This window comes from Mytilus galloprovincialis, chromosome 1 (assembly GCF_965363235.1).
Source record: "Mytilus galloprovincialis chromosome 1, xbMytGall1.hap1.1, whole genome shotgun sequence".
Taxonomy (NCBI): domain Eukaryota; kingdom Metazoa; phylum Mollusca; class Bivalvia; order Mytilida; family Mytilidae; genus Mytilus; species Mytilus galloprovincialis.
Window position 1 is genome coordinate 117,436,615 of NC_134838.1, and position 25,031 is coordinate 117,461,645.

The 25,031-nt window shown below is 31.0% G+C and overlaps 2 protein-coding genes across 2 annotated transcripts; one reads left to right on the top strand and one right to left on the bottom strand.

Moving 5' to 3' along the window:
* The first annotated feature begins 465 nt into the window (after nt 1-465).
* On the top strand, nt 466-2,039 carry LOC143054032 (neurensin-1-like). Its single transcript, XM_076226885.1, has 2 exons — nt 466-812; nt 1,205-2,039. The coding sequence occupies exon 2, from the start codon at nt 1,261-1,263 to the stop codon at nt 1,966-1,968; it is 708 nt and encodes a 235-aa protein (XP_076083000.1). The 5' UTR covers nt 466-812; nt 1,205-1,260; the 3' UTR covers nt 1,969-2,039.
* Nucleotides 2,040-7,045: 5,006 nt separating this feature from the next.
* On the bottom strand, nt 7,046-24,774 carry LOC143054048 (O(6)-methylguanine-induced apoptosis 2-like). The gene is made up of 9 exons (XM_076226907.1): nt 24,639-24,774; nt 22,368-22,489; nt 19,145-19,243; nt 15,857-16,036; nt 13,573-13,687; nt 12,752-12,855; nt 12,337-12,401; nt 10,022-10,212; nt 7,046-7,133 (listed from the first exon to the last, which is right to left on the bottom strand). The coding sequence occupies exons 1-9, from the start codon at nt 24,724-24,726 to the stop codon at nt 7,066-7,068; spliced, it is 1,032 nt and encodes a 343-aa protein (XP_076083022.1). The 5' UTR covers nt 24,727-24,774; the 3' UTR covers nt 7,046-7,065.
* Between the last annotated feature and the right edge of the window lie 257 nt (nt 24,775-25,031).

Here is a 25,031-nt window from a genome sequence, read left to right on the forward strand (position 1 = left end):
AAAATTATCAATCCTTTAAATAAATTTATTTTTAAAATGTTATTTATTCACCACTGTATTTACATTTTTTAATGTGTTTTTGTTTGTTTGTATAAGTATAAGAGTGCTATCAAAGTTCATTGAAACAATATCAAATAAAGTGATTAAAAAGTAAAGTGGTGATTTAGGGTTAAAAAACAAGTATTTGATCGTTTACATATTTTTTTTTATTGTACTCGGCAAATGAATTCCTCTACCCTAACAAATACACTGCGAATATTGTTGCCTTTTTAAAATGATTTGGTTAATGTGCTCCAATGACTGCATTTCTATTACTTTAATCATTAAAGAGAACCTGTGCAATGTTAATTCAGGTAAAATGGCTTTGGAGCAGTAAACGAAGACGGTATACCGACTGTTGCTTTATCTGGATTTGTTTAATTTTCAAATGTGATAAATATATTGTAGTCCCATTTTCAATTTCAGCAAACAAAGCCATATTGATGATATTAATCTTTGTGGAACCAATATATAAACCAGCATTAAATATCTGTGACCATAATTCCTCATCAGATTCTCTAGAGGAAAGGCATTAAAATCGATTGACTAATCTATAAGCAAGGATTTTCCTATAACACTACAAACACTGATTTCTCCATACACATTCCAAGAAATATTATTTATACGTAGACATAACTGTCATTATAATTAATAATTGGTTAGGAAATCCAGCTTATTCCAGCAATCGATCTCCAAGGTTGTGACATCAATAACATTATTGGTCAGCTGACAGTCATGGCACTACAGTGAATGAGGAGGGCTATTTTAATGAGGTATGTTTTCTTTTTTATACCAATTTATATTTTCATGGTGTTATTCGTAATGCCATATTTTGTTTATTATCTATCAAAAAATAAAGCTGGTTAACAATTTCAAAATAAGCATCTTCTTCAATCTTAAAGATTTTTACTGCTAATTGATACATGTGTATTGACTATACAAATGTGCTTCGCGATTCTTTCCAAACAAATTAATCACAACCTGATGTTCGATTTAGTTTAGCTGCTGAATTATTTTGTAATTCGTCATGTTTCCTTTATTGCGAAAATAAATCATAGTTACAAAATGAATAGTGATTGAAAAGTAGTCGATATTGTGATGTCAAATCGTAGGCGTTTGGTTTTGTCAACTTTGGGTGTTAATGTAGCCTTTCTGTGTTATTCAGATGACGTAGTAAATGCCGATCAAGCCGGATGGTGAGTCGTTCTTACGACTAATGCCATGAGTGAAAGTACAGAATCGAAAAACTTCACTGACGATGGATTAGCTGAGGAAGAGCACGAAATTCTATCAAAAACATCAACTGTTCTTGAAGAAGCCGATCCTGAAAAAAAGAAGAAGAAAAGTGGGTGCCCAGTTTATTTTGGAGTGAAGTCATATTTACACGAATTCTACGATCCCAATTCTTCTGTTAAAGATCCGAGTATATACGAGGAAGATGACGACTTTGCTCTGCTATTAAATCCGAGATCAAGAAGACGGCGATGTCCTCCAATCTGGCTGAAAGTATGTATCTGGAGCGGTGCCAACTTGCTATTGTTTGGCATTGTCGGTATCCTTGTAGGGTATACAGTTCCAAGAAAATCTATGGTAACAAAACTAAGTGAGGACCAAAATTTAGGATATATTGATCACAGTGCTGTATCATTTAATACTACTCTTGATTTATGTAAGCTGGTTGGTTTGATTCTATTTTGTTCTGGTGGAATTATATTCGCTATGTCGCTTCTATTTCCCAGCTTTTTGACCAGTTATTGCGACGATGACGTCTCTGAAGATTCTATAAGAATACCCATTGCTGATGAAAAAACACCATTGAGCCCGATCGAAATGTCGATCCCCTCAACTTCCAAAGTTAAAAGTGTTCAGCCAAACAGAGTAGCATTTAAAGATGATTTTCCGACAAAAGATGTGCGTTTTATGGATTAATGGACTGAACATTCACACAAGTAATTAAGTAGTGTAATATACGACCACAAAATAAATGTGCATTCAAATTGTTTTCTTTTTTGTCATTTATACAAGTATAGATAAATAGTGCAAACGATTTTTAAATATGTTAAAACTAATTTCACAGTCACAAAACATTTACAAAAACGATCTATCATTTGTTCGGTATTCTTTTATCCCAAGTTCGTATTTAGTCTCTTTTTCTTTGTTTTGTGTAAGCTTGAAAGTTCAAACTCAAACCGTAATATCATAGCTAACTTAGTTACTTAATCCTTTTCATGCTCTTGAACATTAGGTATCTATGATATACATATATATACATGTATATATATATTATATATTTTTTTACAGAAACAAACAGTATTGAAAGTCTTAAAAGCATCAGTGAAGTGACTTTACATAAAAAATGTTCAATACCATTATACCAGAAAATATGGTAAAAATCGGTTTATGAATTTTATTTTTTCTCTAAGAGTATTAAAAAATATACTCGAGTGACTGGTAGTTCCGTTCAACTCCATTGGTATTAAACATTGACATTATTTTTGGGTTCAAATGTTCTTAGTGCATGGGTACATTCAACAAATAATTAATGCAATTTTAAAAATGCTTATTATTTAAAGGAGGTTTCACCCAAGTAATTTAGGACTCTTCTGTACAATAGGAACACATAAAGAAAACATTTCAGAAGTTGAACATGTGACCATAGATATAAAAGCGTTTATTTCAATGATGGGACTTTCCGTAGAGTTTGAATGACGGATCTGTTTGGCACCAAATAAACATTAAATGGCAAAGAATTTAGATTGACAGTGTCTCTGGTTCATTATATCTGTAAAGTTTAAAACCATTTTGTTGTGTAGAATCATATAAGATTCATATAGAGTCCCATAAGATTTTAGATAATTGGTGAATTAGAATAAAAAAAAAACCAACAGTTGCGGTCATATTTTCAACAGATTGTAACCGAATATGACTGAACTGTATACAGAGGAACTTGGTTACGTCATTCTTGCAATTTCGGTAATATATGGCCAAGTTGTTACCAAGATGAAATCGGTAAAAAGAAAATTCCAATGACACGTTTAACATTTCCAATAGTTTCAAGATAACAGCAAAAACATGAAAAATTTTAACCAATACAAAGAAAATTACCTTTTGAGTTACTCCGAATAGGGCTGTCAAATTGTTTTGAAAGTTTGAGGTTGCTAGAACTTGTCATGCTACTCATTATTTCAATTTAAGCTTAATTGTTATCTAGCTTTTATAGTTTTCAAGACAATAGCGCCTAACTTCCATTTAATAGTTAAGAATATTGTTTGAGCTCAAATAATGGCTGGATAATTTGATTAATTTGGACAAAAGTGTAAAATTCTACAGCCATCTTTTAGATTAAACAGTCAATATTTTGTTTTACAATCCATAAAGAAATTTCAGAGATGAATTTGAAGAAAGTTCATTAAGTAGCTTATGGTAATAGCTCATATTGCCACCATGGTTTGAGTGAATTTCAAGGTTGGGTCCTTATAACAGGTGTTCAGTTATTTATTTGATTGGTTCTATAAATTCCTTCATTGCAATGTTATGTTTTATAAAACGTATCATTCTTAGTAAACATGATAAATCTATTATCATTTTGCACTTCTTAGCAACCTTTTATCTCTCCCACTATTTTAACAAGGATAGACTGAATATGAAGGCAAAGATTGGAAATTTCAACCTTTGTTAATAAATCAGGATGGGCATTAAACTTAAAAGCATTGCAGGAACTTCAAGTATACAATTATTTGGGTTTATTTTTTGTATTAAAATTGAACCATCTGTTTTTCAATGAACACAGTTACATGTTTTATGTTGTGATTGGTTCTATCTATTTTACAAATATCCAATACACCTTTTGATTATTTGTTTTGTTGGGTTGTCATCTCATTGACCTCTTACAATTTACTGTGTATAAGAGGATAGCATGATGTTGTTCCCCCTATGTATGTTACTGACATTTCTGGCATAAGGTTACTGGTAAGTTGAAACCTAAGAAGTGACAGGATAATCAGAAGTCAAAATAATTGTCTGTGGACCATCAAACCATATGAACATAAACATCCTTCAATTTTGACATACATTGTATTTACTTTGTTTTCTGTTCATAACTATGCCTATCTATTTACCAATCTATATGAGAAGAAATATTTGTCTTTTTTGAGTATTTCATACTCTAAATCTTTTATCTAAATTTGTGCAATGCCCTTTGTCCAGTTAGGTGTTTAGTTGTATTGTTATGTAGATTCTAGCTATACAATAGTGAAGAGGTTATTCACATGTACAGCTGGAGATATTGGGAGAAATAAGACTTTAAATAATAATAAGAGTGAACAGGGTAATGGTTAAAGACTTTAAGAAATTGATTTTTGTACCTTTCTCAAGCATACAATCAGATCAACTTAATTTTTATCTTTAACCTTGCATTGCTTTTTAAAAAGTTCACATATTGTTACTGGAAGTAATTATTTAATTTCCATTAAAAATTTTATATTCTTTGAAAGGTTAAAATTAGATAAGGGTCAATTGCAGCCTGACCATCCATCCTAAAAAATAACTGTGTTGAATCTGATCAAAATTTGATAACATTTTCCTTTTCACTAATGCCGGTTTGCCATAACTTTTTTCTTTATTTATCCATTTCAGAATAAACCTGTTTAATCTATAAAATACTATTATGTGTTTGTGTTTTAAATACATTTTTCAATGGAATGAACTAGTTAATATTTGCTAACAAGATCTAGAAGAATAATATAAATATTTATTAAAATCTTAATAATGACACAACTATAACAAAATAAAAACATTTTTATCACAGATAATTCTTTAACTCTCATCTGGCACCAATTCATAGCCCCAGTTCACATACATTACACTCTCACCTTCTCTTTTGCTCAAATCCTATCACACATCATATTACAAAGAAGATAAATAAACAAATCTGACATAAACCTGATCACTTGTGTATAATCTAACATATCAATGATCTAATTGGTGTCTTAATTACAGTCAACACTAAAGATAACAATAGACAAAGGATTCAGATAAGCTTCTGGGTTACAACTTATTACATAATAATCCATTTACATAACCACAAAATTTCGATTTATATAACCACAAAATTTGGGGTTTATGTAACCTCAAAATTTTGATTTACATAACTCAAATTTTATCTAACTAAAAAAATTATGTATTATTTTTTGTCTTTATCTAATTTATTGCAATTTCTTGTTTTGATTTCTATTTATTCTCCCTTTATAAAACAATTAATCTAAATTTTATAGAATTGAATATGACATCAAATACACACCATTTCTGTTATGATATTGTTTTCTTCATAGACATATTTATAAAAATATTTTAGTGATGAATATGATTTAAAATTATAGGATTATAAAAAAAAATCGACTCTTATAAATGTCATTAAAAATATCCCAATAATGGACATAAAGATATGGCAAAATATCAACTAAAGACAAGATATCCTCCTACATCTTGGCAAACAATGGATGATGTCTTTACACAATCAATAGTATTGATGGAAAACTTGTAAGAAAATAAACCAAATCAATAAGATGTCACTAATCCTTACAATAATGCCACACAGTCTGATAATTAGCTACTATAGCTGGGGATGGCATTCAAATTGGATTCTTTTTAGGAAGCACTTTTAAAGCAAAAAAAATCTGGGGTTTTAATTTCACATTTTAATAATTAAAGATAAGACAAATATTATGACTGGATTAATACATTCTGAAATACAGTTTCACTTTTCTTTTCTTTTATATTTTAATAAGTACTTGTACACAATAAAACCAGATTTCTATTCCAACATTGAAGTTATTCATTATTCATGAGCAAATTTATGGTAATAACCAAATAAAAGCAATTATTTAAATGAAGAGTAAACAAATCTCATTTGGTAATGATGCTTATCAGGCATAAACCAATACAACACTGTCACAAAAAGATATCTCCATGTAAACCTAAAATAAAAATCTATTTTCACTTCAATCAATTGATTAACATAGCGTAAGGAAGTTTACAGAGGTGTATAACAATCAATACTACTGCCTACACATATCAACCATTCTACATCCAAGGTTAACGTCATGTTCACAAAATTAAATTTGGTCTGAAAATCGAAAACTGCTGTAGTATTGGAAAATCAGCCTTTAACTTCAACTTGTAAATCAAGGTTATTATGTTACATGATTGATCAGTCTGATTTGAAAGAAATACTCTTGTCAATTCTGAAGTCTGACAGTAACACTTTACATTTAAGATCTGACAAGTGGCCATATTTGTTATAAGTAAAATATATCCAAATTAGTAAAACTGTATGTGAGTGTATTTTCAAATAGGATAAATATACAAAGCAGACATACTGTTTGTTCCCATCTCTGATTTATGAATATCAACAATACATTGTGTATCATGATTCATGGCTAATATTTTGATTGAAAGTAACAATAAAATCAAATTAAATAAAGGTATCCAGTAAGTGTAACTGTGAAGATCCATTTCAAATTATTAATACAAAATTGGACTTTGTTGTAAAAAAATCTTTTTCATAGAAATCTTATATCCCAATATTCAGGAAACATATAACCTATAAAAAAATTATCTCTATCACAGTAAAGAGAACCATAGCACAAAGAAAATAAAAAAAATGATAATACTGATTGTTAAAAATTTTTTCTAATCAATATAATTGTGATAAAATATCATAAACATAAAATAATATATCATTTCAACTATCAACAACATTTTGAAATGTAACAAAACTTCTTTTACATATATATTTTCTGACTCTCACACCATACTGACAGCATACAACTCGGGAATGTCTATCAGCTTAATATAAGCAATGCAAAGAACTTGTTTAGACATGGCTTTCTGCATCAGGTTTTTTTTCATAATCTGTTTCACATCTGATCCTAGATCGGGTTTTATTTATAATTCACAATTTCAGCCAATTTACTTTGATGAACCTTTTGGGTTTAAAGTCATGATATTTATTTTTTTCCTTTTTCCTTATATCCATTTGCTAGCAGCATTGTATATAAAGGATTGCCTTCCCATGTTGATAGGTCTATAATGAGCTACAAATCAATAAATATAACAGCTATTAATTGTAATTAAGGTTATATTGAAGCAAAGTTTTCCCAGGACACAACCAAAGATCATCAACCAATGGTACTAGTGACAATGCTACATAAATATTTAAATATCTATTGAATAATGATCATTAAATTATTGTACCTGAATGACTTCAGAGATTTTGAAGACAAATATAACCAGTGTTAAAGGATGTCAACAACATGTTATGTTTTCTTCCCATTCTTATATATAATCAATAGATATAAAGGTGACAATCTATTTCACTAGGGACAGAGGCAAAACAAATGGCAATGACACTTGTATATGATATTATGCATTAGGTATAGAGAGAGCCTATGTTGATGCTACAAGGAAAGTTATGTTTACAGAACAGGAACAGTCGGAAACCCGGTTGAAATAGAACAAAAGAATTGAAGCTCTTTGTTAGAGAAGGCGATAAATGTGTACTGTATTGTTTACTATAGTGACAAAAATTTTAAAAGTTAATAGAAACAAACAAAATTACAATATTCTTCTCAATTGCGAGGTGTTTTATTTTAAAAACACCATTTGCATAAGTTTTTAATTTATCTAGTACATAGTTAAGCAGAACAATTAGATTTGAAGTCGACGACATGGGTATCTTTCAAGTTGGATGAAGAAAATGCATAACCTCCGATTTTTAAAAAAAAATTACCACGGACGTAAAACATATCAATCTATTAGTTCAAAAATTTTCGTGTCTGCCCTTCCATTATGCGACTTGAGAAAAAATTCCAAAAAATGGGTAACAATTATATCGAAAAGAGAAAATCGAGTGCACCTTTTTATGTAAGGACGTGTTTGAGTTGAATATTTTGTATTGATATCGTACAAAGTAAGATTTTTTCATACATCGTCTCGCTTCAGATCCTATTATTTTTATATATCAAAGCTACAGATTGACTTTATAACACAAAAAAATAACAGTACTAAAAGATGAAATATATGGGTAAAGTGAAATACCTATCTAATGAGTCACAAAATCAGAGAAGGTGTGTTCGAATAGCTATTTTTTTTACCGAAAGTACTTGACGACAGTCTTTCAAGTTGGATGATGAAAATGCATATCTTTGAAAAAATATAATTTTTTGTGTGTGAAAACTAGGGTTTATAGTCTTTATACACTAAAAAAATCTAGTCTGCCCTTCCACGAAATTTTTAATTAGAATTTTTTTAAATGTTTATGAATTTTCGAAAATTCCACCTGACAACCGATCAGGCAATAGTTTTAAGTTGAATCAATGCAGACAAGATCATTAACTGATGCTCATTAGCTTGTTGATACATTTATCTTTTAAAATTCAACTGACATATAAGGATCGTAATGGTGCAATGTAGATAAATTTATCGGTTTTCATGAGCAAAATTGGTAGCGCGTCATCCCAACAATGGCTTCCATTTCTACCATTGTGAAAATGAACTGGCGTAATGGGGAGATAATTCTGACGAAGTAGACTCCTAACTAAGAATGGAAGAAATTGAAAAGAAAATGAATGAAAGTCCAAGCCTGAAATGACAAAACAGGTTTTTAAACTCTGTAAAAATTACAAATACAAGAGTTTTTTTTTCTTTTTTCCCTTTTTTCATCTGTAAGGGTTTCTAATCTTATCTATTTGCATATAATATTCTGCAGCAGTTCAAACTAAAAATTCTTTTGCAATGATTAATGGAATAGTTAAACAAAAATAACAAGCATTCTGTGAGTATACATAGTCCCCTACTGAAAAAAAATCATTGTATTGGAACAAAATTCTAACTAGATCTATAACTTGTCATGGGGTAAACTATATAACTATTATCATGTCAAAACATTCAAGCATAACAAACAAGCGTGGAAAACTGATTATTTGAGTGAATTTTCTAAGTCCAAGAAATGTAACTCTGCACAAAATCATCAGACTGGAACATCTGTAACTTGTCATGACAAAACTATATACCAAATTTCAAATCAATATCTTCAAGCATGAAGAAAAATGTGGAAAACTGATTTGCCGGACTGACTGATGGACAGACAGGTAGGGGACTAAAAAAAACCCAAATACAACTCATTCCCTGTCAACTTCCAGATGGCCTATTGACTGTGATACATTACTTGTTGCACTAAGTCACTACATGTACATTTGTATAATAAACATTGAATGTCGCCATCTAATTTGTCATTATAAATCTTTTGTAAATTGCATGGCAGTAAAAAATGACAAATCAACTTTTGGGTATAAACAATATTCCCAGTCTGAACAATGAACAAACAAGAATACAAAAAAGCCTCATAAACGACTTGTTCCATTAAGCTAGGAAACAATTTTTTAAAAACTTTTTTCTTCTCCTATTTGAAGGGGTTCTTTGACCTACTAAATTTAACAAATTTTATCATGCATGTATGCATGGTCTGTTTATATCATTCTGAATACATTCAAAACTATTATATATATACCAAATCATATGTAAAGATGAAACCTGTCATTAATAACTATGTTTATAAAATCATACATTGAAAATTCTGTAGCAAGTTAACTCATGTCCAACTGAGAATTGTGTCTTACTTTGAAATAATTTCTGTTTTAAAACTTTATATTTAGACAGTTTCCAATGTTTTTGAACAACCATGATGTTTTATTTGTAAGTTTCTTATCTGTCCCCTGAAATTCTTCCATTGATATGGACTTTTCATGTTATACTATGATTATTAGTTTAGATAAAATGTTTGAAGACATTTTTGAAGTTTTAATACAAAAAATATGCTTTAGAGGAAGTATAAAATATCAGGAAATAGCAAATTACAAAGCCCCCTCTCCAATAGGATTTAACAGCCAAATTTCCAACATTACATTGTAAACAAAAGTAATACCTGGTCCTGGTTGTTCTCCCTCTTTGGCAGTACCTGTCCATCGACTTGTCGTAGAAACAAAGGCTGATGATGACATATAATGCTTAGGTTGTCCTTCATAATTAACTGTTTCATAACTTCCTGGGCCTGGTTGTGGTGGAGTATCAGGTAATGGCATAGCAGGGGCAGATATACATAAATAATGTTTCCTCCTGTATAATCAAATATTTTAAATTTATTAGCTTTCATTGGGTAAATTAAAGTAACAACAAGAGTGCACATGCTGAATTGTCTCACCTACATGTACTCTACTGACCATTGATTTTATGTTGAAAGTCTTTTTTAAAAAATAAAGGTTTTACTACAAGCATCACATAAAGTTAACATTTTTTAAGATGGATGATAATGAGGTCAAGGTCAGATAAATCCTGTAATACAGATATGTACATCTTATTATTATTCCATACATCAAATACAGTTACCTTAATGCTTAAAGTATTTGAAAAATATACCAAAACACAGAAACTCAATATTAACCAATGAAACATAAAATGAGGTCAAGGTCAGATGATTCCTACAAGAATGACAGGTAACCCTTACAACCATTTATGTTGATACACCACATAGAGTTGACTTACTGGTTATAGTATCTGAGAAACTTATAACTCATGTAACTTTAACCTTGGTCACTGATCTATGAAACAAGGTTGTGGACAGGTGAACCCTATTTGACAGACATGTATTGAAGTAGACATTGCAAGGAACCCATATACCAAATATAAATATCCTATTACTCATAATAAGAATTTACATGAGAAAAAACAAGAATGTGCCCATAGCACATGGATGCCCCAATCTCACTATCATTTTCTATGTTCAGTGAACTGTGAAATTAGGGTCAAAACTATAATTTGGCATTGAAATTAGAAAGATCATATCATAGGGAACATGTGTACTAAGTTTTAAATTGGTTGGACTTCAACTTCATCAAAAACTACCTCAATTTTTTTAACCTGTAGCAGGACAGACAGACAAACAAACAAACAACTCAAACTAGAGGCTCTCAAGAGCCTGTGTCACTCACCTTGGTCTATGTGCATATTAAACAATGGACACAGATAAATTCATGACAAATTGAGTTTTGGTGATGGTGATGTGTTTGTAGATCTTACTTAAACTTTACTGAACATTCTTGTTGCTACAATTATCTATATCTATAATGAACTTAGCCCAGTAATTACAGTGGAAAATATTTTCTAAAAATTTACAAAAATTTATGAAAATTGTTAAAAATTGACTATAAAGGGCAATAACTCCTTAAGGGGTCATTTGAAAATTTTGGTCTTGTTTGACTTAATTGTAGATCTTTCTTTGCTGAACATTATTGCTGTTTACAGTTTTTCTCTATCTATAATAATATTCAAGATAATAACCAAAAACTGCAAAATTTTATTTAAAATTACTAATTTGTGGGCAAAAACCCAACAAGGGGTTGTCTGATTTGTCTGAAAATTTCAGGGCAGATAGATTTTGATCTGATAAACAATTTAATCCCTTGTCAGATTTGCTCTAAATGCTTTGGTTTCAGAGATATAAGCCAAATTCTACGACGACGACCGCCGGACGTGATGAGAAAACCGCCGAACGTGATGAGAAAAGCTCACTTGGCCCTTCGGGCTAGGTGAGCTAAAAAGGATGAATGATCGCACTTATAACCAGAAAACGTATAGAGGAATACTTCATTACATTAGGTATCTGCATACAATGTATTAATCATTCAGGTCTTCTACCTTCGAAATATACAGCTTCATACAAATAAATTATGCTGCTGGTGGTATATACAATGTAGTAATACATCTGTCTTAGAAATTGCTACCTTCTTCAAAGTTAGAGACAAACTGCATTTATCACACTTTATGCAAAGTACTTTTTTACATTTTATAACTGTTTAAAAATCTATTTAAGGTGGTACATGTTCAAAACACACTACAGGGAGATAACTCTGTAAAATCAGCTAAACGTTTTAATCACAATGTATTGTTAAGGAAATATTAAGCTTCTCAATGACGAGAAAGTGATTGGTTAAGGTTTTTGAAATTTTTATATTTTTTTTCAAAGGGTCAAAGTTAATATTCTGTCAAAATTTTATGAAAATTAAACAAGCCAAGTTGATTTTATTCAAGGTGTTGGGTACCACCTTAAGTTTACTTTATAAAACAAAATTTAAGTAGATGTCCAGAACTTTTATTATAGGCCATTGTTAATTAAGATCATGCACATTTAAAACTTTAACTAAAACAAAACCTGATCAGGTAGTAGAAATGAGTAAAACTTACGGGAATAACTGTTTTTTTGCTGGATCTATTGCCTCATGTGGTTTATAAGCTCCTGGACCAGGTACCTTTATCAAAAATAAAACACACAAAGTTTATACTCAAATAAGACAGAAGAAGTGAAAATTATCTATTATATTTCAACTCAAATCAGCTGAAAGTTTTCTTTTCTACTTTATTCAATTAAATTCAACACTAAACAATTAATTAAACAGTATGAAGATAAAGTTTGTTTGTGTGGTAAGCAATACTTTTTAATCCTTCCCAACAATACAAGAGTGTATAAAGACCCCTAAAGACAGATTCAAGTGTTACAGAACACTTCAAATAAAAGTTATTATTTGTATGCATGTAATTTTAAGAACAGACATGTGAAAAAGCATATTATAACTGAGATGTTAATACACTGTGTACTTACAGCTGCAGGACTTGGTGCCATTTGTCTTTTTGACTTTGATTTAAAACTTGATAATGGAACTTTTACATTCTGATGAAGAAGGGAATCATTTACATCATAATGACCTGTAAATAAAACATTTGAATCTTTAAGAACTATGCATATCAAATTTAATTATATATATTTAATTCTTCGCTAATTTTCTTATGATCCCTGAACAAAAGCAATTGGTTTCTAACTGCAAGTCCTATATAAGACCTTTGATTCCCTTTTAATTTGATTTTTGGTGTTTTCATGCAACTTTTGAGCACTGCTTTTAGGCTATTTTAGAGCGGCCAGTTTTTATTGGTGGAGGAAGCTAGAGTGCCCAGAGAAAACCACCAACCTCATTCCCTTTTATCATCAGCATATAAAACATATGACAAATTATTAAAACAATATATATGGTTTTTTGAATGACAGACTTGGGGCAGTTTAAAGGTTGAATATTATACAGCCCTTGGTTTATTGTTGAACAATATGTATAAGCTTCCAGTTAACTTAATATTTTCCACCCTTAGTTTGCTGTCTCATTGATGTATACACCCTTTTTAACTTTTTATTCATAAAGGTAAGTATGTTATTGGTAATTCATCAATAATGATTATTTTCTACATCATCACCAATTACTTAATATAAATGTCAGAGCCAATTCATTACATTTGCTGTAAATACTTTCACTAATTTTACCTGTAAAATGTTTTCTCACATGGTAAAGCTTACAATATACTACAAACAGAAGTTTTTAACGACCTTGACTGGCTATACAGCCCTTGCACGGTCGAGTTACAATAAAGACGTACCAGGAGCTGGATTATTTGTAGAAGCGTTAATATTTATCACTTCTCGTTTTGACTGGGATTTGAATGCAGCTCCAGCTGTGACATTATTGGTCTTTCCAAATTTAGAATTTAATACCTGCAAATAAATTCATGAAACATTTCAGACAGTTTATTTTTATTGTTTAGTTATCAAATGAATTATCTCCCCTGAGAGACTGAAAAGTGTTTTTTTATTTGCTGAGCTCTAAATTATGAGACAAAATTTGAATGACTAAAACAGTACGAATATAAGAAAATTCTGGTCATTTAAATGCTTTCAAACATCTTTTCAAAATTGTCTTTCAGTGGTTTTAATAAAAGTTAACATCTAGTACTTTCACACAAATTGAAAGATACAAGTAAATCGTATGAAACATGATCAAAGATTTGAAGAGTAAAATCAAACAAAAAGTAAATTCCCATATGCTCTCAATTTTGACCAAGAACATATGGAGAGCCTCAAAAGGCCACTTGGTGATGAATGGTTTATTTTGGTTGTGTTATTTTTTTTTAAATACAATTAGTGAATGAGTAAATACATCATATAAATGACTTAAAAGAAAATGTGATACAAATTGAAGATAAGTATAAAAAAGAAGATTTGGTATGACAGCCATTGAGACAACTGTCCACAAGAGACCAAAATGACACAGACATTAACAACTAGAGGTCACCGTACGACCTTCAACAATGAGCAAAGCCCAAACTGCATAGTCAGCTATAAAAGGCCAGAGAAAACTAACTGCCTATTTTATATAAAAAAATGAACAAAAAACAAATATGTAACACATCTCTGGTACCCACACCGGAGTTTAAACTAGAATGGGTACTTTGGGGGCCTCGGTTGGTCAAAGTTGTCCCCTACTTTGACCAGGAGATCAATCTTCTGATATCTCTCTGGTTTGTCTGTTTCCACCGAGTGGCCCGGTGGTTCTCTCCGAGTACTTCGGCTTCCTCCACCATAATAACAGACTTCCCGGTGTCCTACACGCTCCCTTGGGCGGTGTTGGGTGGGGATTGTTCTGGTGGTGGGATAATATTGTAAAGGACACATCTCCATTAATCCTTAGGGAGTGTACATGGATCCGCTGTACCCTTGCAGTCAATCAAGGGGTGCGTCTAAATTGGCGGAATCCTGAGTACATACATATACAAACGACAACCACTGAATTACAGGCTTCTGACTTGGGACAGGCACATACTTTTAAAAATAATGTTGCGGGGTTAAACATGTTAGCGGGATCCTAATCCTCCCCCTAACCTGGGACAGTGGTATAACAGTACAATAAAAGAACGAACTATAAAAATCAGTTGAAAAAGGCTTAACTCATCAGATGGACAAAAATACAAGTGGACGTGGCTGGGTACTTGTACATCCCGACAAAAAAAGACACTAGGAACAGATCTCAGAGTACTCGCAGTTATCTGACTGCTAGTTCAAAGCCACTAACAACTAATAAAACAAATCATGCATCTAAGACTAAATTATCAATCCGTACACATCCAACATCCAATTGATTTAGTGTAAAGACGTCATAAACAACCAGAGAAAAACATGACCTTGTGCAATGCCAATTGAATGCAGTGTCAATTCATTCTTTTAAAAGTACTCCAGTTTTACTAAAATTCTGTATGAATGTAATAAAATATGTTACAATGTTTGAAGTTAACATCCTGGTTTGTTGAGTGCAGACATCAAGTGTTTCTCATAAGAGAATACCTTGTGGTTTACCACTTGTTTGTTGCAACTTCATTTTAGGAAAAAATGACTTTTGGTAATCAAAAAGGAGATGTGGAGTATGACATGTGTCAGTTAAAATTCAACCCAACTACACATATAACAAATAAATATCTACTGGTGCCTGTACAATATGTCAAGCTCTAATCACATCCACTCATTTTGGTTGCCTATTTCAACCATCATTAAAATAACAATGTCTTTCTATGTAAATCATGACGCCGTCCTGATTGGTCTAAATGTTTAACATTGTTATCTACATTTTTGTTACTATTTCATTGTCAAGCATTGAATGTCAGTCAAGGCTGATGATGATTGGCATTCACTTCTCCCTATGAGTCGATTAAGCCATGACAGGGGGGATCAATCATCTTGATATTGCTGTGTAATTTCTAGTAAGCATTGTTGTGTCTTTTAGCAACAAATCATTTAAAAATGTTGTTTTATTGATTTTTTAAAAGTATCTTTTGGAGGATTGTCTCCTATTCATTGACGCCCTTCCCCTCCCCCAAATAAACAGTTACCTACATCATATGTATTTGGTGCTGGTTTCTTTTCCACTTTATCTGAGATTTTAGCAATAGGTTTATGGAAGTTGCTGCTGTTCTCTGATTTATTGAAATCTTTCCTAGTGACCAACATACTAGGTAAACCATAAACCCCAGGTCCTGGTGCTGCCGTTATGTAGTATTTTACACCTCGCTTACTCTACAATATATAAAACAAAAATATTAAATAATCAAAACCTATTTCATAGATTATACATCCTTGTTATAGATAACAGCAGTAACTTGCAAACTGTATGCTCTTATATTATTTCAATAAAATAACATAATTTTAATCTATATATATTTATTAACTTGATTTTTTAAAACCAATTTAGCAAACAAGAAAGGGGTAAGAAAATGCTGCAAAAGAACATCAATTTAACCATCTTGTTTAAAGCCAAAAAAATATTTTCCTTTCTTTAAGGATATATTTTTCTGACGTTTCAGTCTCATGCAGTCTCATTGAAATCTCGTTCAGGAATTATTTCCAAAATATGTGATGGAAATAGCAGTGAATTTGATAATTTTCATAATCAAACTTAAATCTGTGAAAGAATTGTGTATTTCCAATAAGTAGTTTTCAAATTTTAATACTAACCAAGTCAGTCTTTTAAGCCGAAATTTTGAGAGAAATGGGTGAGGGGAACAAAAAAAGATTTTACCAGAAACATAAACATCCCATATATATTTTTCTTTTCAAATTTCCTAGATATGTATTTTGTCAATCATTTATAACAAGGAAGTTGAAATAATATGCATTTTATTCTTTAAACAGAGAAAAATCACTAATTTCCAAAATTGACAACATGGAAAATTTGACACGAAAAAGCATCAAAATATGATAAAACTTTCTTATATGAACACCTACCTATAGTTTTTTTTAGTTGAATTAATTCAGATTGGTCCACTTCATCTTTATTGAGAGTAAGAAAAAAGTTTAATTTTCAGTGATATTGTTGTCTTTTTTCAAAACTACCTCTACCGTTTTTTATTGGGAAAAATGCATATTTTTTATTGAAATTGGGAAATATTATTCTAAACACATCTCTGATTTTTTGCTGACCTTTGCTGTCTTTTTTGCACTGTTTTTTCATGTATATTTTGGTTGTCAGACATTTTCAACCCGGAAGGTACTTTTCGTAGAGGGGAAAGAAACAGAAGCAATGATGGTACTTAATGCATTGAAAACCACATGTGTTACACCATGATGATTTTGATCAGAAAACCGGACCTCAAAAGTGCTTTATAATATCAAAATAATAACTTGAATACGATATTTATAAACATTACTACCAATGACATCACTGTTTGGGGAAAATGTAGACCTTTTTGGGAGGAATTTTAAACCATTTTTTTTAGTAATTGGGAATTTTCTCTAGGGGAAAAGGTTGATTTTCGGCTGTTATTTGAGGCAAACAATATCACTGATTGTGGACATGATAACAGCCCAAAAATGGGAAAATCATCAAAATTAGATACTTTCAAAGGGCCGTAGCAAAAAAAGAAGCACACCACCATATGATTTTTTCTTCACCAATTATTTTTTTACAGTCATATAAACCCAAAAATCAGGTTTAGAAAAAAAGTTTAAATTCTAGAAGTTTTTGGCTCCTCAGAGGTGTACATCCTTAATATATATAATGATATATAGTGACATATGAAACATTTTATATTATTATACCTTACATATATTTCAAACAATTCTATTGGGTGAAACGTTATCACGTGACATGGAATAATTCAGTTAATTTTCATTCAATTGCAAGGAAGGACGAACAACCCTAAAAATTTACATCAGCGGTGAATAACCCCATTATTCACCAGTGAATAACCTTTTGAGTTTGTTGATTTGTACTTGGGTTACCTCCCATGAAAATGATAGTCATAGACGTAAATAAACAAAATGGCAGCGTTCATGTTACACTAGAAGTCCATTGAAAGATGACTGAGTAAATAAGACATTGGACATGAATAGAGCTGAGAGTGCCAGCAGCCAGTGATATCTCTTATAAACGGTCCTTTTCAGGGCCATCAATATTTTACAAAAAGATTCTATTTTTGTTGTAAATTCGAGAAATTTGAACACAAATGTATTTTCAAACGTCAGTCTGTGGGTTTAATATGTTAAAAATATAGGTTCGAAATGCTCTTCCACTGTTAGTTCGGTACAATAAAACAATTGTGGCCACTTGGAATCGATGAATATCCAAAATTGTCAACCCTTAAAAGTTATTTCACTTCGGGCTGCGCCCTCAATGAAATAACCTTCTCGTGTTGACAATTTTGGATATTCACAACAAATGTTTTAAAAGGTGTGATAGTATACATTTGGTATGAGTATGAAGATCAAATGATGTTTGTAACTTAATTATTTTGGCAGTAAATTCTAACATGTTAAAACATGTGACTATTGCAAATGAGAACTATGCACCACAAAAAAAAAAATGTAAAAAAACTGTTATCACAGAGATATGTCTTGCTTTTTTGTAATTTGGATAATGCAAATGTTGAAATAAGAAATAGCAAAACTTTAACATGTAAGTTTAGCAAATATTCAAAGTCAATGAACTATGACTGAAGGTACATGGCTAAACAATCTCCATGGAAATGAGATGTGCCAATGCTAATACAACTGCATACCAAATACCATTGACTTATCATAAGTAGTTTTCTTTAAACAAATCTAAACACAAACTAATACATGTAAACTAAGCAAAATTTCAAAGTCAATAAACCATAACTGAGGGGGAGTGTAAAAAAATTTCCATGGTTATGAGATGTGCCAATGTTAATACAACTGCATACCAAGTATCATTGACCTACCACTACTGGTTCCCCATAAACTGACCTAATTCACAAGCTAATACATGAAAACTAAGCAAAAGTTTCAAAGTCAATAGACCATGACTGAGGGGGCGGGGCAAAATAATCTCCATTAAAATAAGGTTTGCTAATGCCTATACAACTGCATACCAATTATCATTATTCTACGACTAGTGGTTCCCCAAAAACTGACCTAATCACAAACTAATACATTGTAAACGCCGTCATCGCTGACTCCGGAAACACCATACCTATGTCTCACTTTTTGACTCCGTCCAGCGAGACAATTACAAGTTACTACAGTTTGTAGAAATAATGTAGGCGACTAAGGTAAGTCAATGTACCTAATTAACCACAATTATGACCAGTACACAATAAAAACATAATTGAGTTGAGTAGAAAACATATAGAAATTATTTCTAAAGATAAATAAAAAAAATACTACCTTTGAAGCAAATCCTCCTGTTCCTTTCTTAGAGAAAGAAGAACTGTTGTTATCCATGGATTCATGTCTAACATAATTTCCAGGACCAGGGGCATCTGTCTGTATAAAGTAAATGCAAACTGTAATTATTTTTCCAAACAACTGATAGTATGCACAACGTACAGATCTAAAATTTGCTTACACACTAAAACTAAACATTTTTGTTTTCCTTGGTTGAAATAAGAAAAGCAATTAAGATTATAAGACAATGATGACAGCTGTACCCTATTTTGTTTAACAATGTTACCTACAATATCTTTGTTTTACTTTGCACATTGTTATCAATATAATGGATTCTATTTGAGAGGCTTAGTTAGCTATAAAACCAGGTTTAATCCACCATTTTTTACATATAAGGAAATACCAAGTCAGGTATGACTGTTGTTTACCATTTATTTCAACTGTTTATGCTTTTAAATTTGCGATTTGATAAAGGACTTGAATTTTCCTTGGAGCACAGTATTTTTTGCGATTATACTTTTTATCAAGCTACACATCAAATATTAATCCTTTCCTTTTATAGAAACCAAGAAAACTTTCATTAATAAAACTTCCATACCAGGATTTTTTCTTTGGGACAGATTCAAGCAGTAACTAGACCTGCTTTTGGGTTTTGTGACATCAGTAAAAATAGTAACGTCAATACATGTTTAACCAGATGCTCCGCAGGGCGTAGCTTTATACGACCGCAGAGGTTGAACCCTGAACGGTTAGGGCAAGTATGGACACAACATTCAAGCTGGATTCAGCTCTAAATTTGGATTGTGATTAAATAGTTGACACAGCATAGGTTTCTGACACAGAATGAATGTGTTCTAATGAACTTAATTTTTTTGTTTCTCTTAGAGCAATTCACTATGCTGTTGAATATTAATCCTCTCAAAAAAATGTTTGAAGAAATTTTCTTTTTTATTTATGAAATTTCAAATGAGAAAAATTGAACCCAATTTTTTTAATCACATCCCCCTTTCCCTTATTCCAAAACTAATCTCAATTAAAATTTCTAATGGAGTTTGCAACAATAACTACTCATTTAAATACATCATAAAATATTAAGATGTAAAAAAACTGCTTGTTATCACTGAATGGTAAAGATTATTTTAATTTATCAGTTGGTAGTAAAAAGTGAATATACATTGTATATTGTATATAACAAAGATTTAAGTTGATTCTGGACAAAGAAAGATAACTCCAATTAAAAAAAAATCTTGCTATTGCACAATATTTTGCAATTAGATATTTCTTGCTTACTATTCTGGACAAAGAAAGATAACTCTAATTAAAAAAAAATTTGATATTTCACAATATTGTGCAATTAGATATTTCTTGCCATTGCGCAATACTGTGCAATTGAAAAGACTTGCTATTGCACAATACTTAATATAATAATTTTAGATCCTGATTTGGACCAACTTGAAAACTGGGCCCATAATAAAAAATCTAAGTACATTTTTGGATTCAGCATATCAAAGAACTTCAAGATTTCAATTTTTGTTAAAATCAGACTAAGTTTAATTTTGGACCCTTTGGACTTTAGTGTAGACCAATTTGAAAACAGGACCAAAAATGAAGAATCTACATACACAGTTAGATTTGGTATATCAAAGAACCCCATTTATTCAATTTTTGATGAAATCAAACAAAGTTTAATTTTGGACCCCGATTTGGACCAACTTGAAAACTGGGCCAATAATCAAGAATCTAAGTACATTTTTAGATTCAGCATATCAAAGAACCTAACTGATTCATTTTTTGTCAAAATCAAACTAAGTTTAATTTTGGACCCTTTGGACCTTAATGTAGACCAATTTGAAAACGGGACCAAAAGTTAAGAATCTACATACACAGTCATGACAGTTAGATTCAGCATATCAAAGAACCCCAATTATTCAATTTTGATGAAATCAAACAAAAGTTTAATTTTGGACCCTTTGGGCCCCTTATTATGTTGGGACCAAAACTCCCAAAATCAAACCCAACCTTTCTTTTATGGTCATAAACCTTGTGTTTAAATTTCATAGATTTCTATTTACTTATACTGACGTTATGGTGCGAAAACCAAGAAAAATGCTTATTTGGGTCCCTTTTTGGCCCCTAATTCCTAAACTGTTGGGACCTAAACTCCCAAAATCAATACCAACCTTCCTTTTGTAGTCATTAACATTGTGTTTAAATTTCATTGATTTTTTTTTACTTAAACTAATGTTATTGTGCGAAAACCAAGAATAATGCTTATTTGGGCCCTTTTTTGGCCCCTAATTCCTAAACTGTTGAGACCAAAACTCCCAAAATCAATCCCAACCGTTCTTTTGTGGTCATAAACCTTGTGTCAAAATTTCATAGATTTCTATTAACTTAAACTAAAGTTATAGTGCGAAAACCAAGAAAATGCTTATTTGGGCCCTTTTTGGCCCCTAATTCCTAAAATGTTGGGACCAAAACTCCCAAAATCAATACCAACCTTCCTTTTGTGGTCATAAACCTTGTGTTAAAATTTCATAGATTTCCATTCACTTTTACTAAAGTTAGAGTGCGAAAACTAAAAGTATTCGGACGCCGGACGACGACGACGACGCCAACGTGATAGCAATATACGACGAAAATTTTTTCAAAATTTGCGGTCGTATAAAAATTATGAACAGAATTAAGCAAAATTCTATTTATTTTTTTTTAAATGTAGAAAGTCATATAACAATAACACTTTAGGGGATGCTGCAGAAAATTCATTGAACATGTTTCGGTTCCTATGGCCATAATGGCACTGTCATCTGAATAATAACATTTGCACTTAAAATTTTCCGTTTATTGTGTCAGATGGCCATGTCTAATTGCTATGAACTGGTAATACCTTCACCTCCAGAAAAGAAAGCAGATTTTTATCAGCAATAGAGAAGGGATAAGGTGTCTGCCCAATGCTAGGCCGTGTTGTTGTAGAAGAGTCAGAAATAAAAAGTGCAGATTCCAGCCCTGCTCTGGGAGGAAGTAGAGAATCTAAACTTCTCTAAGTCTAACATTTGCTGTGCTGATTTTTTAAATTCTAGGCACTTTATATAATTATACATTGATATAAAATAAACTTTCTATTCATCTACAAAATGCTATTCAAGTAAAATATGAAGGCAACCATTTTGATATCAAGATAAAAGTGTTCATCTCTGTAATAATTTATTTGTTTTAATATTACCATTGCCTCATCAAAACGGAAGCGTTTTGCTTGGCCTAAGAATCCTCTTTTATCTGCATTATCTGTTACAATAGTTTGATATCTACTTGGTATTGATGCAGTTGCAGCAACAATTCCATGACCTGCAAATAAACATGAATGCTAAATAATGATATTAACAGATGATACAAAATATTGATTTACAGATGTACACTGTATAATATATATTTAGTAAGAAATACTCCAATAACTTTTCTAAAGCTAAGAATATAAGCAATACGGGAACCTTGAAACATGTTGTGTACAAAAGAAGCTCTTACTATAGTTCTCAATACTTACAACAAAAACTTAAATGTGGTCTTCTACATACAAATGTACAATATGAAAATAAGGTTGTGTAAATAATAATAAATGTACAATATAAAAATAAGGTTGTGTAAAAAATAATACATGTACATTGTACATGTACATGTATTGATTGCAATATAAAGTCAAATATTCACCAAAGACAAATTTAAGCTATGGTTGGGCAATTTTCCATTTTGCCTTAATATTTATGTGTTTTGTTTTTCCTATTTTGCTTTTTGTTTCTTTTATTTTCTTCTTTTTTATAAATTTGCTGGCCCTATAACTCAATGCATATTCAGGACAAGAACATGATAATGTATTATGAATATCAACCCTGCTTTATTCTAGAGCCATACTGATTGACCTTTGTCCTGAAAGAGTTAAAGGTTTCGGCTACATGTACACAACATCTACAAATACACAATCAGTGTAACAAACATGATGAACCATTAAAATGGACACCACTAGCTGAGAGATGATTTAAAACAAGATTTATTTTAAAGGGGAGGAATGTAATAGGAATGGTTTGTTAACCTTTTCATTACTTATAATTTCAGACTGTTAATTTATTTGCTTTAAAATATTTCATTTCTATTTGCTTTATTCTATTTAGTGTTCATATGTTGAGAAAGACTGACGTTTGAGTTCTTTTATTTATGTTACATGTGAGATTATTTTCAATGCCATTTTGAAAGAACTTATTTAATTGAAATTCATAATATTTGAATCTAACCTTCTTACCTACAGACATGTTCCCTGTCTATGTGCAATGCACATTAAAAAAACAAATTAATTTGAAATAATGAGTCGACAATAAGACGGTTTGTCATGATGTGTTCGGTGTGAATTAAATAAAATAAAAGTTGTTACCTTGGTAATACTGAAAAAATTGTAAAGGTTCTGCGAAACCCAGTGTCTCGCCTACTTTATGAATGTTATTAATCATTTTTTACTTTATTTTATTTTCAAATGTTCAATAAAATAACAATTTTCCTCATTCTATACCAATACCAATGCAGAATACTTTCTTTCTTACATGTGAATAAAAAAACATGTCTAAAGTTAAGTTTTCATTGTTGTTCTCAATTATTGCTCAAAAATGACAATTTTCTAATGACACTTTCAATCCTGACTTTCGAATGTCTTAAACATTCTAGAACTTCACAAAATCCCACTTCCAGCCTCCATTGCTTTGTGTACATTCCATTTAGTGTCATCAATCTTGTGGCAAACAATACAGGTCAAGCAAATCGTACTTTTAGGATTTCAAAATGACATGTTCCTTACGTCTTTCACGATTTTCCCGTGAAAAAAGACCAACCAAAATGAAAGGAAAATTACATGAAAAAACGATGTTCATGCCATAATTTTGTACAGGAATATAGAGTAGGTTAATAAAAAACAATTTACACTTATTTTTCATAGAATTTTAGTTTTATTCATTATAAAAAGATCGATATTCTGACCGTTGGTAAGTATTCATACAAAATTCCATTGATGCCAAAAGGCATGGCAAAAAATGAGGTTTCCTGTTGAATAAAACCCCAAATTATTGCAAACTATTTTAAAGCAATATCCCAAAAACAAATAACGTAATTGCCATAGACTGAAAAATCACATAATTGACAGTAGAGCAATTTGACTGGGTAGAACGATTTTACATTATGTGATTTTTACGCCATTGGAATTTGAATGTAAACAAAACAAGGTCAGTAGGTTCAGTATGGGACAATAATGAGTTACCAAGCTTGACAATGCATGGTAACAAAGCTAAGTCTACAGGAAAAATAAGAAAAAAATTTCCTTATATACCTATAGGTGAACGACTTATCATCAAAGGCTATAGCTGGACATTGACAAAAAAAAAGAGGCATTTGGGGCTGTTGAAAAGAAATGACAATGTTCATGATGAAGGTCTAAAATAATATTTGAAACATGTTGTACCCTTATGTAAATGGCCTGAAGGATTTCGACTATGAACTCGTTTCACATAATCATCATCGATAACTCGAATACTATCAGCAGCAGCCATGTCTAAACAATATGTGACCTAACAACATACAACCGGATATTTATCCGCCATATAAAATTTCATGTTATTTCTCAGAATTCATGGTATAGATTTTTATTTTCTCATATAATTCATTCATGGTATAAAAAGAAAGTTTTAAAAAGTAACCTAATCAAATATTTGTGTAAAAATCGATGTTTTCGGTTTATTTACTTTAACAAGCGTAGTAATTTTTATTTGTTGTTGCTAAGGTAAAAACTATTGGGAAAGGGGACTGATAACATTAATATCAATGATGAAATGCTAAATTAGTAAAAAGGGGATTA

Coding starts and splice junctions, on each gene's coding strand:
- LOC143054032 (XM_076226885.1), top strand. CDS start 1,261: ATGAGTGAAAGTACAGAATCGAAAAACTTCACTGACGATGGATTAGCT.
- LOC143054048 (XM_076226907.1), bottom strand. CDS start 24,726: ATGGCTGCTGCTGATAGTATTCGAGTTATCGATGATGATTATGTGAAA. Junction 19,244..22,367: donor TCCGTTTTGATGAGGCAATG/GTAATATTAAAA, acceptor TACTTTATACAG/ACAGATGCCCCTGGTCCTGG. Junction 12,402..12,751: donor TGGCACCAAGTCCTGCAGCT/GTAAGTACACAG, acceptor TTTTTGATAAAG/GTACCTGGTCCAGGAGCTTA.